Here is a 16,098-nt window from a genome sequence, read left to right as displayed (position 1 = left end):
GGATATGCATCGATGATTCATAAATCGACTTAATTTCCGGGATTTCTATTGCAAAAGTAAAGATGTATCTGAACGAAGAATGACGATCGGATCAAGATTGGCTATCACTTTTTCAGGAACACTTAACAACCCGATAAATAAAGGATTAACAACGACAACAATAAAACTGGATGCATCGATCGGCGGAGAATTAATCGGGGAGCTGTTTATGGAGGCGAGCGACTCGATGCAAATTCACAATAACGTGCCGATGCGTCGTTTCGCCACAGTCGAATCGCAGTATCATCGAAGGTAACGATGCTTACAGCAACCTCCTGGGACTCTCTGCTCTTATTGGCTCGCGGAAGAGTTTCATTACGGTACGAAACACGTCAGAAACATTCGACGCGTGTATCTCGCGTTACCGATCCTCTACGATCGATTTCTCGATTGCAAAGATCACGTCTCTCGCGAACTCTTCCACCTCTCTCTCCCCCTATCCTTCTCTTTTCCTCTATCTCCTTTCTCTTGGATGTTTTTTCCCTTTATACTTCGTCTGTCTCGAGAGCTCATAGCCGATGCAAGCTGCCGGGGAGATCTTTATCGGGGCACACGGGCTTGCAGTTACGTAGGCAACGTGAATCATAAGCGACTTCGGGAAACTCTAATCGATTCTCGCGGTCTGTGTCGAGCTTTTTGCCCCTTTACCTTCGCGTCGGCAAAAAACTAACCAATTTCCAACGTCTTTCCTGAGAAAAATTCGGAAGCTACAGGGACCGTGCATAACTTTGACGGAATGCGCCCGTAAAAACGGAAATTCTGATCGTGCTTTTAACTTGTGCCGCGAGTCGGCCTGAAACGACTATGCTATGCAAAAATGGATATAACTATTTTATATCTTTCAGCGAAAAGACGCTTTATTTCAAAAATCACGCAAGTTTTAAGTACGAAAACCAACGTTAATGTCATGTTTGGTTTAAAATGAAACGCTAATTATTCGACATTTAGTGTGAGATTCAATAGAAGACACATACCTCATCAGACTTTATAGACATTATAATGTAGATCATTACATTATCCTTATTTTTTTATTCCTACAATTAATCTTACTGTCTTTTTATCAACTCCTTGCTTGAAAATGATAATAATAATGATAATAACAATAATGATAATAACAATAATAATTATTATTACTATGATTATAATAATTTCATTCATTTTAAAAATTCCTTTGTTACAAAAAAAGAACTAACGGAAAAGAGATTTTGCATAGCCGAGCACAATAAAAATACAAAAAGTAAAATGAAAAAAATAAGAAATATTATTATAGTACAAAAAGATTATAACGAAAAATTATCAGACGTACAAGTAAATCCCGTTTCTTTCTATTAACTCTATTATGCTTTACTAAAATGACAATGACACTATTAGACAACTAGATTATTCGAGATAAGTTATATAAAAACTAAAATTGAGATTTCAAATGTCTCCTAAACCATCATATTCTTCCTAAACTTGGGAGAGCACGAAATTCATGGGAAGTAAATAACCGTTCCTACGTCAACACTGGAGAAAAAGAGAGAGAGAGAGAGAGAGAGAGAGAGAGAGAGAGAGAGAGAGAGGATGCTGAAAATAAAAGATGGTTATAAAAGTAATATTGTACTTACCAGACACGCATCGATAATGCGCCTCGAGGTACTTGTGCGTGTTGGGACAAGGATCGCCGAATTGCAAAGTGGACGCAACGATGCTGCAGTTCTGCTGGTTGTTGCACCTGGATATCGAGGGTTTCGAGTCGCGGTTAATTGAAAGCGCACCCTTACCAAGTGCACTCTACCATGGATACCCTGTCCCTTTTCTTGTACCGACATTGGGGGTTGGATCGAGAGACTTTTTCGACGCCGATCGCGTTTCGCGACTGGTTAGTCGTATTCGCTCGGAGATCCACGCTTTCTTCAGCCGACCGATCGATCGACTTTGCAAAGAGGAAAGCGACAACGAAGATCGGAAACGTTATTCTCGCGATTATTCCGACCTTCGACGATCCTTTCGTACCTCTCTGTGTTTAGCATCGACGCGCGAAACAGTTGTTACCGATTTCCCACCGTTTCCATCACGGAATTGCGGCAAATGCTTGGACAAGCGAAAATGAAAAATTGTGCACCAACCTAAACAATAGTACTGCGCCTCGATGTACTTCCCGGTTCCGGGACACGGGTCCTCCTTGAAAATGTCGCTGCGCACGTCCACCATGCAGGAATTACGATTATTACACCTGCAATCGTCACGTGAGCAAGAGAACGTTACCCCAGAGGACAATGATTGCGGGAGATTCAGCGTCCTTGGACGGAATCACGAACCGAGAATCAAAGGCAATGGCGCCTGAGGGGGATCAAAATCGACCTTGAAACCTTCCCTCCGATCCGGAAGCTCCCTCGGAAACTCGTTCGGGGAACGAGCACTTGGAATTGATAAATCACGAGATTCGTGGACGAAATGGATTTCTATTGTTGATAGTTGTTGCGTGAATCAGGCCTGGGCATGTTTTACTCGAAACTGGGAGAAAAATTCAGGTTCTTAAACCTTTCATTTTGTTTCTCAGATGATCGCTCTTTTAAAGCAGAGTTGGGCATTATTATTCGAATCGTTTCGAATAGATATACAGCGGGGAGCAAGATTAGGAGAACATTTCCAAAATAATAATTTTTTTAAAGCTGGCCTAAATCAATTTTTTGTAAACGTTAGAGAGACTAGTTTACTGTACAATGACTGAAATAGATTTTTTTAAATTCTACTGTTACTTGGAATTAAAAAAAAATGAAAGAACTGCCGTTTTCTCAATTTTTTATTTGAACTTGTAATGAAAATTTAAAAAATGCATTTGCTACTTCGAGGTAACTTAGGAGCACGTTAAAAATTTAATTGAAATTGATTGGCAAATAGTCAAGCTACGACCACTGAAATGTGTAAAAATTTTAAAAACAAATGTTTTCGATTGAAATTTGTGAAAAATTGTGAATTTCGCGATCTTTAATTGTTTACAGTTGATGTGAAGATTAATCGCTTTCGATGAAAATTTTCAGCATGCGTATAAATCAGCTAGAACTACTAGAAGCATTCTCTAAAGTTTCATAAACTCATATAGATAAGTAAGAAACGATAGTTTTTAAATATTTTTTAGATTTCAAATAATAGCAAAGTTTAAAATAAAACATTTCAATAATTGTGTAGTGAACTAGACCCTGTAACATTTATAGGAAAATTCAAGTCGTTTAGACCAGTTTAAAAAAAATTATACTATATTAAAAGTATTGACTCAATGTTGCTTCCTACTATATACGTCTAAAATATGCTATAAATTCGACTGAATTCTTTTTAATGGGATATTTTATTTGAGTAATAATTATTCATTATTCTTAACGAAATATCTGACTATTTATCTGAATAATTCTTTATTCTTCATTCGAATAAATCATACGAATAGAGATTGTAAAATCATTCGAATAATAGTGGGAGGAATTATTAATTGTTTATGACTTTACGTGACTTTGTAAGAATATATTCATACGAATGCATTCTTTTATGCGCATATATTCATAATCGATAGACACGGAAGATGTTAATTAATAAATTATGCTAAAAATCTACTTTATATCCTATCAGTTTCATTGAAATCAATTATTTTCTGAACGAATTCCTGTACGAATAAATACTTATTCGAATAAATTGGGCTAGCTGTTGTATATAAAAATAATAAAATAAAATTTTATTCATTAGGTCTTTGTCTCTCAGCCGTCGTCCAAATAAAATTTTGCCCAATTCTGCTTTGAAGGGCAATAAAAAGGTACTTGAAAAATCTGTAATTCAAATCCAATGTATGTATTCGTTACGATAATAAGAATATAGAACATGTATGAAAGTAAGAATGCATTTTTATTTTAGTTAATTTTGCTTCACCTATCCGTGAACTCTTTAAAATAAATTAAAGTAATGCGATGACATGGGCAGAAGATTCAACATGAATTTCGAATGAACATTTCTTGATCATTTTCATCGAAGAATGCCCAGGCCTGCCGGACGTACGTGATCGTACCGGAAAAGCGAGAATGAGTCGCGATAGCTTCAGCAAAAGTGTTAGTGACAATAGACGTCTGATGTCGTTTCCAGGACAATGGGTTAGTAGAGACAAGGGTTTGCAAGAGTTTGAAAAGCAACAATAGGCGGTCGAAGGCTGGCCGGACGAGCCCGTACGTGTGTCGTGTGCCGAATTTCGTCCGGTGTTAATGTTTCCACGGCTATGTACAGAAAAAATCATGCAAAACGGGGATCGTCGACTTCGTAAATTCTTTGAACGGTCTGTGGCCGAGTTGTGACAATCATCGAAGTTGCGGGAGAAGTCTTTGGCGTTCTTACGGGCGCGGGCGTCGCGATTTCTCTCGAGAGTGCTTAATGGTCGAATGCGAAAGTATCGGTGGCACGAAATGGTAAACTTTCGAGAGGAATTCTGCGTCACGGTCCTACCCTCCTCCACCTCTTCGCCGGTACTTTACGGGACCCTTGTTCGTTAAAAGGCATCTCGTTCTTGGATTCGCGAAGAAGAGAACTCTTAACTCTTAAAGCTTAGTCTCTCGCGAAGTACAATGGAACGAGAAGTCAACGTTTCTCCTTTCTGTTCGAGCAACGTACCGATCTCCGGTTACCAGCGACACGTTTTCCTTTTCTCCGGTAATCGGACGACGACGTAGCTCGTCGTTCGCGTCGTTCTCGCCGATTGTTCGATTTAAAACGTACTCTAATCGTCTTATCGCCGGAGGCAGCCCCAACCTCGTTCCTCGCGGAACGAAATCGTCCCGCGAAAAGTAAATCGATAAATTGAATGAAATCCCGGGCGACGACGCGCGACAGGACGCACAAAGGAAGCTGCTACGTTGCTTTAATGCTATTACGAAAATATCGTCGACGCGGTCACACCGGAAACGGAGGAGTCGCCGGTAACGAACCGATCGATGCCGACCCGCGCGTGGCTTAATGAAGAAATACAATTCGAATGTGTGACGACGGTCCTCGATTGCAGTCTCTGCAGCCGTGATCAAAGTGTATTTTCGAGTACTTGAGCAAAAATGAGATTTCGTCGTCTTTCTGCGTATTGAATAACTTTCAATCACAAACGTGTCTTCGACTATGTGACCAACTCGGAATTTAATGTTGTTTCGACTCGTTCTGGCGCGTACTTATTTTTACGTCTCAACCGAAAGTAACATTGTTTGGATTTCTACTGATATTAATTTAAGGTGCTGTAAAGCAAGGCTGATTTTCATTCAGTAACAACAAATACTAATTTATTAATATATTTTCCCTATTCTGTAACTCCATTCTCAAAGTTTATTTAGTCTCATGGAAAATATATCTTCAAAGTGCGAATCTTTTGCGAAGGGAACTGCAAAAGAGAAAATTGAGTTACGGGCTATTTTTACAAGAATTGACAATACTTAGGACCAGACTGCGGACTTTTATGCAAAATAATAATTATATGTATGAGTAGTACGACAAAGGAGCTATGTAGATATTTATTTCACGTCTCAATAAATTTCATCAGCTGCACATACTGCAACAGTTCTTTGAAATACATGATACTGATTGTACAAAATATTTTTAAATTTTTATATTTTTACCACATTCATAAATGAGACACACAGAATGGAGATGCGCTATAAATTTTTTGCTTATTAAGATCATTTCATTTAAAAATTTTTATTAATCTTTTCCAGTTACTTTTTAATGAAAGGACCATTTTTTGTCATAAATTTTGCACGAATTTAAAATTAATACATAATATTATATATGCTGATAAAGAATAAAAGAACAGTACTTATAAGACTAATACTAAGATTACTCTATATTTTTACACGGTCCTGTTCTATGGAACAAATCGACGAATAGCACAAAATGCAGTTTCTAAAAGCATCAAGAAGGAAACAGGTAAACGTAAAAGCTCATTGAGACTGTGTATTCTGCTAGTAAAAAATCGATCTTCCAAATGTTTCATATAAGAATCAAATAGATCGTATAACTTTTTTTATCATCTCGCCCTAAATAAAAGTGTCCCATTCATGAAAGTGCTCCTCTGCTACGAGTTTTTCCAAAAAAAATCGCGATAGTCACGTACTTTTCGGTCGATTTAACAACGGAGTAGGTTGCAGTACACCCGTGCTTCCTCTGGCGTGAATAATATACACGGCGGCGACCTTAGAATCGGCAAGGTGTGCAGGGCTTAATCTCGATCAGGGTGGGGGGAGCTATTAAAGCGGGTACACGGCCCATTGTTGGCCAGTGCCGAGCGAAGTGCAGGTGCAAAGCCCACACACGGCCTGTTATCGGACCGCGTGGCAGCCACTATTTCGGAGGATTAAGCGGCCTCGTCGGTCGTCGGTTTTGCACGTGGAAATTTTGCGGGCCAGATCTCGGTCTGGCTTGCGTTCTCCGATTTCGGGAAACATTTTTTTCCCTTTTTTTTTTTGTTTCCCGTCGGTTCACCCGTTCGGTACGCACGAGCTTTCTCGCGAACGCGTGTCCGTTGGAGATACAACTCGAACGAGAGAAGAAAGAAACGGGGGCGAAACGAACGAGAGTAAAAGAGAACCGAGAGGAAATTGTTCCTTCGAGAGCGGGGGGAGGATTAATTCACGCGCGAGGACGCTGCGAATCGATCCAGGGCGAGGGCGAACAATCGAACGAAAGGGCGGAATTCTCGTTGACTTTGCGGGGGTCGTCGGTTCGTCGTGATTCGAGTGGCGTGTATCGACAGCCCACGGGAAGTTCCGGTTACTCCGCGTAATTGGCCCCGGCTCGTAGATTACTATGTTACGGGGGAAGAAACGCGACGTACGGTACTCTCCTCCGTTATCGGCGATCGTTCTCGATTTATGACTAGCCGAGACAGAACGGTCGATTTCGATAGACAGTAGGAAATATAATCAGCTATTTTAGGCCGCGATCTTCCGGCGTGATTCCAAATTTCATGGGGAGTCAATCTCAATTCCGAGACCCTGCCGATCCGTTTTCTGTCGAACAATCTTGTTGTCCGATTAAATCGTATTCTTAAAACACCGAGGCGGAATAAATATTTTTTATCGACTCGAAGAATTATTAGTCGCCATTGTTTCACAGAGATAATAGATAATCTGTTAAAGTATTATTCGCCCTTAATCAGTCAGCTGTTTTTAACGAGTATACTGGTCATAACACAAATTGCAGTCACATTTTCATTAATCAGTCGGTTAAGCAACCCTTTCATATTCTTTATTACATTATTTATTATGTAAGTCTTGTATTGAAAGAAAATATTAAAAAAATCAAACATATACGTTATTATTACAGTAACTCGTCCACTTTTCAAAGTAATTGCAACAACTAATTGGTTAATAACGTAGTAACTTGTTGTCTCTATCTTTTGTTTGAAAAAGTATTGATAAGCAGTATTAACATTCTTGTGCGATTACGATACATTTATTTCTGATTGCAAAATAACAAGTCTTTGTTCCGACAGTTTCTTACAAAGATAGATATCGGATATAATTGTTATTTTAACAAGCAAATGCAATGTTAATAACTACTGCATCTTTTATAACACTTTTATATCTATATTCTTAAAGGAGATGTGGTTTGCAATTCTTGACTGTGCATGTCACATTTCTGGATAATAGTACAAGATATTGAAACGGACTGAAAGACTAATAATGATATCCTTATACAGAATTTCCAGTCCTTTTTAAACAAACAGTAAGAAATAATATACCTGCAAAAAAATTCAGCTGGTCCATCGATACGGAACGAGATTAAAACCAATGGCGACTATAATTATTCAAATTTATCCGGAGCAGCCAATCGATCATTTCAGACTCATCGAATAATACTGCAGTTTCATTTAATATTAATACTCCCCGTGATCATGCTTTTTCCAACACAACGTCGCCCCCTTCGGTCGGGTCCTCCCACCCGCACACTCGTCACCCGCCCCTGTCGGACAGAGCCAAGGGTAAACGTAATTTCAGTCGGATAAATTATGAGCGAACACGAAAAATCGCCATTTCGCGGATGTTGGGCCACTCGTTATTAAGGGCTTCGGTTTCCTTCGGCCTCCCCCTTCGACCAACCCGTTCGTGTTCTGACCCTGCCGCGTTTGCGCGTTCACGTATCAAGGAGTCGTTCGTTGCCAGCTTTAATCATCGATTTCACGATGATTCAGAAGCCTTCCGCCTTGCGTGGGTTACCTCGGATTTAATATGTTTCGACCGGTTCACGGCTAGCCCCGACATTTACTCGCGTAAACCCCTGTTATTTCGCCGCCGATCCAGAAGAAAGCTTCGCTCGCGGCCGGTGAATACCTTTTCATCTTCCACGTAAATAAAAATTCGAATAGACCGGTTCACTGAAAATCGGAGATCGGTAAATAACCACTGACGATAACAAAGCGAACAGCCGTCTGTTTTATTAGTGCTCCAATTTTTTTTTTCACACGGAAGCTTCGATAGCGATCGCGCATCGATCGCGTTGACTTTCGCGGCACAAAGGGCTCTTCATTCGGAACCCGGCGCCGGATTAATATTTCAATTGGAGTAAGCGGCGCGATCTATCGATTATAAATATTTCTGCGCGATGAAAAAGAAAAGGGAGAAAATCCGTTACTTTAAAACGCGGATCGCTCGAGCGGTATTTACTGGAGAATTTCAGCCCAACAGGAAAGTGAGTGATCGATGCATCGGTGATTCGATTACGGCGAACAACGGCGTTGCGGTGGAAATGAAAGGGAATCAGGCGATTCGAGAAATTGTTCGGCGAATTTACGGTAGTTTGCGCACGCGAGGATGTTTAGGGTGTATAATCGGCGATCGGGAGAAAGAGTGTATCGACGAGTTTACACGGAGCTGTTCCCGACTATGCTTAGGCACGATTCCCGCGGACCGTCGTCCATCTTGACGATTCAACATTGTCAAACGCGTTAAATACATTCTAGGCTACGCTGAATTTATTGTTATCGTCTCAGATATCCGGACTATTTCAAGTTGACTTTAATATTTCACAGAGATACCGACCGATCGACGAAATATCTCGTTCGAGCAATCGCGGATAAAATACTAACATTTCATAAACTCGGATGTACATTGAACTCGGGAATTTTATTTTTAAACACTGCAACATTGTCGCGTCGTCCATATCCCCGGGTAATGGAATTATTTACTCAGGTTTGTCAACTCATTTTTAGGTTGATCGATATGTTCGTAAGTTTAATAGAATCCGCAAGAGATAAGAACGTTGGAAATTAATGTAATTGAGCAATTCATGTCAGAAAAATCTACTTTTCGTCTTACTAGTCGTAAGACGACTAGTTACAGACGAATAAGTTTGAATATGATAAAAAATAAAATGAAATATTTTTTTATATATCTGTATCGGGGTATTTTCTTTTCCATGACATAAGTGCTATTCCCCAGTAGTGGAGTTAAGGGTTAATTATGCCGAAAAACAAACAAAAGGCACATTAATTGGTCAGCACACGGTAACTGTTTCCAATTAGACTAGGGAATTCAATCGCATTCAGATGCAAACTATTGGTAGAGAATACTGTCCTGGCAGTCAAAGTGTTAACAAGATATGTTGAGAATATTTCAATCGTCGTATACTGTTATCGCCGATATGCTTTTTAAATAAAGTTCAGAGCTAAAGTTCTTCGTAAAAGTTTATTCAAATGATAGCCCGAAAGCCGGCGTTTTTCTTCTATCTAAAGCTCCGCCCGATGATTTACGATATCCTTATTTATGCGCCTAGCGTTTAATAACGCAAAAGGGAACCGACCGCGACGCCTCCGTGTCACGCGACACCTAAGGGCTGCAAAGTACATCTTTCGTGTAAAAAGGCTTTTGCACGAACCGTCAGGACTGTTTTACTATTTATAGCCGCTCTTAATTGTTGAATTTTATGCTTTACATTTCCTACATTTTATTTCTTTTATACGGTCGCGGCCCCGCGCGTCTGTAACTTTCTGCTCGCAGAACGAATACCGCCTTTTAATCCTCCTTTCCTCCGAGGGAAAATGAATTTTCACGAGAAATAAATATGATGTTTTCATACCCGCGCGTCTTTGTTCTTTCGGTCCCGCATGAACAATAAAGCAGACATTCCTTTAGCCTTTAGATTGGCCGCGTGCAATTCCCTCTCTCCCTCGAAATAGTTATTTTAATCAATTCATTTCGCCCTGGCGTTATTTCAATATTGTAGTTATTATCCTTAGGAAGTGGAGGACCTAGCGGCAGTTCTTTCATTGCCGGGGACTTAAAGCAGTTGCTTTATTACCGTTAAATGAAAAATAATAAAGCAGCAGGAATAATTCGTTATTTCTAGTTATTATTCGTGCGAGCGACGCGGCGTCTCGGCGTTCACGGAGATTTCCCATTCGGAATAATATTTGAATCGCGCCGATGTTGTTTTCTTTGCGGACACCGGGTATATGCGCATCACGGGTCGACGGACGAGTCGATCATTCGGGGCGCGCCGGGCGACACGGAACCGCCATTCGTGGCTGGAAATTGGGGCGCGAAATGAGGTCCGCGCGGGTACACGGATTCAGTTTTAGTCGAAAACACGTCGGCCATCGGGAGCGACGGGAGATCGCGACGAAACCATAACAGCATACGCGGATATCGAGCGTGCTGGGCCGGCGCGAAATTAATCGAGCGTCGAGGAGGCACCCTGCGAGTCGGTGTATCGACGAAAAATCAATTAACCGGCCCTCTCCCTCTCCCTCCCTCACCCTTTCTCTCTCTCTCTCTCTCTCTCTCTCTCTCTCTCCCTCTTCCACCTCGCCCTCTCATCCTCCCGGTAGATTATGAAAAATCATTCGGCTGGTTCTCGTATCTGGAATCGCGAGGCTGTAACGCGAGTCGAGTCACGCCTACGGTTCCGACAAGGAAACGGAACCTGTGTGCGCGCTGCTGCGGGGGAGGGGTTCCATTGAACGAGGAATCGAGAGGAAGAGTGGTCGAGAGCCGAGAGAATCCGAGGCGTTTCCCGTTTCACCGTGTCGAGACTCCCGTGACTTTTTAATCGGAATTTCTTTGTGCAAGCGAACCCGCCGGATTGTTCGCGAGGACTCGCGACGCGACGACGCACAGGCGGACCGCCGAAAATCGCCGGAAAACCCCGCTTTTCCCTTTGACACACACGGCGCCGATCCCCGCTCGCTGCACGCTTCGCGTTTCGACGACCGCGTCGCGTCGGCCGGAGCGAATAAAACCGGGGGAAGAAACGCGCGGCGAGGCGGCCGCGGGGAAATTGAAAATCGGTCGCTTTGAGAAACTCGAACGGTCGTTCATTCAATTCGCCGTCCCGTGTTCATGAAATAGGATTACTGCGTTACGAGGCCCCGCGAATCGATCGAGACGAATCCTTCGAGCGACGCGCCGAGCTTTCAACGCGTCGCGTCGTCGTCCGCACATAAGCTGCGCTAATATTCCCTATAGAGCAACGTCACGTGTCTGCTGCGCTACAGGTACTCTTTACTAATTCTTGGATCGCGGGCCGATTTTTCACACTAAATTTTATCTGAATTTTCATTCAGAGAAATGTTAACTAATTCGGTAAGTTCCTACGGTTCTCTGATAGATGTCGGCACTGGCGGTGCATGTGGGTAATTTGAGACGGTGTAGTATGTATCTGATAGAATCTACGATAAAAAGCAATTGTTATCGTAACACTGAAAATGTCGAATTTCGTATCGACAGAACAACATCTGCGCGAGGCGTTTCTGTATTGTTGCATTTTAAAGGAGAACGCTGCTAGTCATCGTTCCTGACATATCGGAATCATCATTTCGAAATCGTTGAATCTAGTCTAATCATTGTCAGCACGAACAATGACTTCAGCTGTACTTTTCTTGGCAATGAAATAACGAAAGAAACTGAGGTTATGTGTAAAGCAAAATCGTAACATTTTTATATGAATTCATAGTAGAACGTGAAGCAGTAAAAAATGTTCTTAATATAAAACTTATAGGTGGCAAGGTACGACAGAAGAAGCCAGATGTTAATTCATAAAAACTTCAAATTTACTCATTCTACAATTTCTGAATCTTACTTCACATAATGGGGATGATTTTAACGCATTAAGAAATATATATGACACACCGATTAGAAAAGTCGAGTACCTTGTTTAATCGTATTTTGAAGCGTAAAGGAAGAGGCTCGGAATCAAGGAAAATGCTCTAGAACAATTCAAACAATTCAAGAAATGCTGCTATATTTATCCACTTATTAATAATCAAGTCGTTTTTCCTCAGAACGAAGTTTATTCAAAATAATTATCATTCTAGTCAATACTTTCAGTCAACAAATAACAATTTTCTCGATTCTGTAAAGGTTAGAAATTAAATCATTCATCGTTCGTAGAATATTTCCGTTGACGAACGTATGATGTATGTAACATGTATGTCTAAATCTATCTTTACGTTCATTTCATAGTCGCGCGAGAATAGTGCACGAATAAAACGATGACCGAAATAAATTCCACCGAAAAGTAGATCAAATAAGTTCTGTTTCAAAGTTCCGTGCTTTAAAACGGCATACAGTAAACCTGTGGACTACCGCATCTAAACCTGAACACTCGATAAAGTTGGTAACACAAAGTCGGCCGTTCGATATGTAACAATCTAGTAAAACTTTAAATTTGGTAGTTTTTAATCAGACTTCACCAAAGATTTTTCCCGAGCTGAACCGAATCGATAGAAAGTTTCCGGGCAACGAATTCAAAGAGATTCGATCGGAGATTGTGCGCGAAAATACGGGAGCAACGAACACGCCGGTGCACGTTGGTCACAGGGAGAATGCAAAATTGAATTTCGTTAACTGTCCCGGAGTGATTGACTTTCGAGCGAGATGAAATGTCGCGGTGTTACTTCGCAGCTGATTAATTCGCCTAACTCCGGCCCTCTAGAGAATCGAAAAGCGTGACGAAATTGCGATGGAAAAATTAGTTGACATCTCGTTACCTAGGGTTCCAAGCCGCGGAAAAAGTCGCTTGGTCCGCGCGTTCAGCAACCGGAACATCGCGAGCAAGCGTGGATTCGCTCATTCACGGTTCGACGAGTCCCTCGCGTGATGTTGCACCTCGGTAAGATTATTATAACTATGGAGATAGGACTTGTTTAGAATCCGAGAGATTAATCGAGGTTCTTAAGCGGTCGCGTTACGCACTCCGGACCGCGTAAAACGCTCCACGCTTGGAATGCCTCCACATTTTCTCGGCGGCCGTAAAAAGGGACGGATCAACTCGTCGCCGTAAATAATATCCGGACGCGCGTACTCTCCGGTTAATGTTCTTTGTGCCTGCAGCTGGTAGAAACGCGTTTAATCAAGCATAGAATCAATAGGAAATGATTCGTGCAGAATTCCATGTGTGAACCGATGCGTTCGATGGTTACAAAGTGTATATATACTGGTGAGACGAGCGAGCGTGACGAACGCCGACGAAAAAGCCTCTTTTCCACCAAGAATTTCCCCCAGGATATGTAATTTCCCTCGCCGACACATGACAAAGTGGTAAAACGAGAGAACACAGCGCAGGAGCATCTCCTCGTGGCATTGCGGACGGTGACAAGAGAAAAGGGAAAGATCCATGGCAGCACACGTGGCGTTCATTTATGTATATATGTATATATGTATATATATATATAGATTAATAATTACACCTGGAATGATATTTTCGCAGAGGGAGATTTTAAAATCGTTCGTAGGTTCATCGCTCTCTTATTCCTGCGAGTATCGTTCCCGTGGATAATGCCTGTCGTCGCGGTTCAAGATCTCCCTCTGCGAATGCTCGGCTTACCACCGCGATCGTGAGACTCTATACAAAATGCTCGTGTTCAGAAAGTATGGAAGAAAAATTTCGTGGGATCATTGCACCGGATGCGCCAACTGGCCAGCGCGAAACGTTGCAATGATCGTGGGTAGAAGCAGAACACGATCGCGGCTGCAGCGAGCGCACATGTATCTAGCAATTCTCACTGCGTGTACATTAGACAATAACCGAGGCATGCAGTTGGTCGCTTGTGTGTCAAGATGGAGCAAGGATATCACGGAGAGTGCGATATTTGTGCTTCGTATATATACAGTGAGACTCTCCGGCGTGCCAGAGTTCGTGTAGGGGGGTTCCCTCGGAACTTCTCGCCGATTCTCACCCCCTTTTCATCCTCACCTGTATCCGTGCTACGCTCCCGCACTCCCCCTCTCCCCCTCCCCCCGAACATCCCACCGCCCCGTAGACTCCGCCGTTCGACCCCCAGACACCCGGACAGCCGGTTCCACCAGGGGTAACTAGAAATATTCGTCGGACTTTCCCCACGTTCCCGTGATTGGAATACTTTTAAGTACCTAACTGGGAGCGGCTCTCTGTCTCTCCTTCTCCGCGAAGAGTCTCTTCCTCTTAATCTGCCGGAGGATTAAACGAGTTTCGTCGACGGAACTTGAAGGTACGTACACGCACGCGCCGGTACAATCTCGCGACCCGAATACAACCGGATATTACGCGGTTACTTCCTAGGAATTTATTCGTCGGACGAGATATGGCAAATGTGAAATAGTTGCCTCGCACGTTTGCATTCCGCGGGAGCGCCACTCGCTCGACAATGTGACGGCCACCAAGATTTTGCGATTTAATTTTCGGTCTTCAACGAATCCGCGTGAAAATATTAAAAACGGCTCCACAATCGGTTTTTCCTATTTTCGAATCAATCTTACCGCTCTTCTAGAATTGCTATTTTAAGAGCGAAAATATGAAGTTCCTCGCAGCACTTTGATAGCTCTTTTATTGACTCAGCTGTAATTGATAATCGTTTATATTTTCATCCTAGGCAGACAAAAACTTTTGTCTGCCGTTGTTTGTTTTGTTCTAAGAAAACTTATTTAGACAATTTCTAGCACGCTGCTTTCTCTATCAATTTAAAGTCATTTGGTTCAATTTCAACCTGTGAATCGCATATAATGAAATATTTCGATTCGCCGCGATGTTTTTTATATGTAGTAGATAAATAATGTTATCCTTCGGATGTCAAAACCATAACGGATAGATGAAAGACATTTTGTGGACTATATAGCATCTAAGGTTTCTTTTCTGCGTATGCCTCATTGCTTCAAAAAATTATTTCAATTTTTTTAATTATTTGCATATAAATTGGAAATATTTGATTTATATATTCCCTGAATATGTCACAAGATATTTTGACAAAATAAATAATCAACAAGCGGAAAACGATTTTTGTATTGTTTCAAATATGACAATACAACTTCTCACTGCAAAGAGAAAAACTTCGCTGCGAAACGAGTTGAACACAAGTTAATTTCCTGGTTAACGGGTTAAACGTTAAACTCATTAGTTTATGTCACTCAAGATATCTCGCTGGTATTATGCCAACCATTCAATACCATTTTATTCGTCTCAACAAGTTCTTTCGATTAAATTTATTTGCAATGTTGCTAACTTTTAACCTAACATCGGAGAAAACTGTAGGCGCGTTTATTCCGGATCCCGGATAACGAATTTAATCGCAATGTGACAGTCAACGTATTGTTGTTGTTCGAACGGTTACGGATTCGTTTATATCGAGGAAATAATCGGTTGTTAAAGGTAATAGGATGCTAGTTCTTTGGTTCTTTTAAATAGCACCGTGGAAGATGTAGCGGACCATTATCGGCCTGGATTAACTAAGCAGCTTAAGCGGGGTTTCGATGCCGGACCCGCAATGTGTTAATAGTTTATCATCGCTTTAAGCGCTTAATCGCCAATTACAGTCGGCGTCGATTAGCGTTTTAACCATCAATTTGCGGGACTAATGAGAATCCTGGAAGAGCCGGCCGCGATCGACCGCGGGAGAAGCGCGGGCTCGATCGCGTCTCGATCAACTCTCGATCGGAGCCAATCGAAGAATAGAAACCCGAGAGAGCCGAGTGTGAAAATCGGGCCGTTAGAAGGGGAAACAACGAGCGGGGCGAAGTAGAGGGGCAAAGGGCAACCGCGACAGCTTCTCCGATCGCGTCAGCGTCTTTCGATCGAACGAAACAGTTAATTTCGCCT

At 41.9% G+C, this 16,098-nt stretch overlaps 1 protein-coding gene across 1 annotated transcript in view; it reads right to left on the bottom strand.

Annotated features, from left to right (window-relative positions):
* The window catches only part of LOC144475941 (latrophilin Cirl), a 579,657-nt gene that overhangs the window by 30,126 nt on the left and 533,433 nt on the right, over nt 1-16,098 (bottom strand). The window contains exon 5 of the mRNA XM_078192398.1: nt 1,647-1,753. Coding sequence (XP_078048524.1) covers nt 1,647-1,753 — 107 coding nt within the window. The remainder of the gene's footprint in view (nt 1-1,646; nt 1,754-16,098) is intronic.

This window comes from Augochlora pura, chromosome 10 (assembly GCF_028453695.1).
Source record: "Augochlora pura isolate Apur16 chromosome 10, APUR_v2.2.1, whole genome shotgun sequence".
Taxonomy (NCBI): domain Eukaryota; kingdom Metazoa; phylum Arthropoda; class Insecta; order Hymenoptera; family Halictidae; genus Augochlora; species Augochlora pura.
Note: the sequence above shows the minus strand (reverse complement) of the source record. Positions and strands in the feature narration are given on the sequence as shown.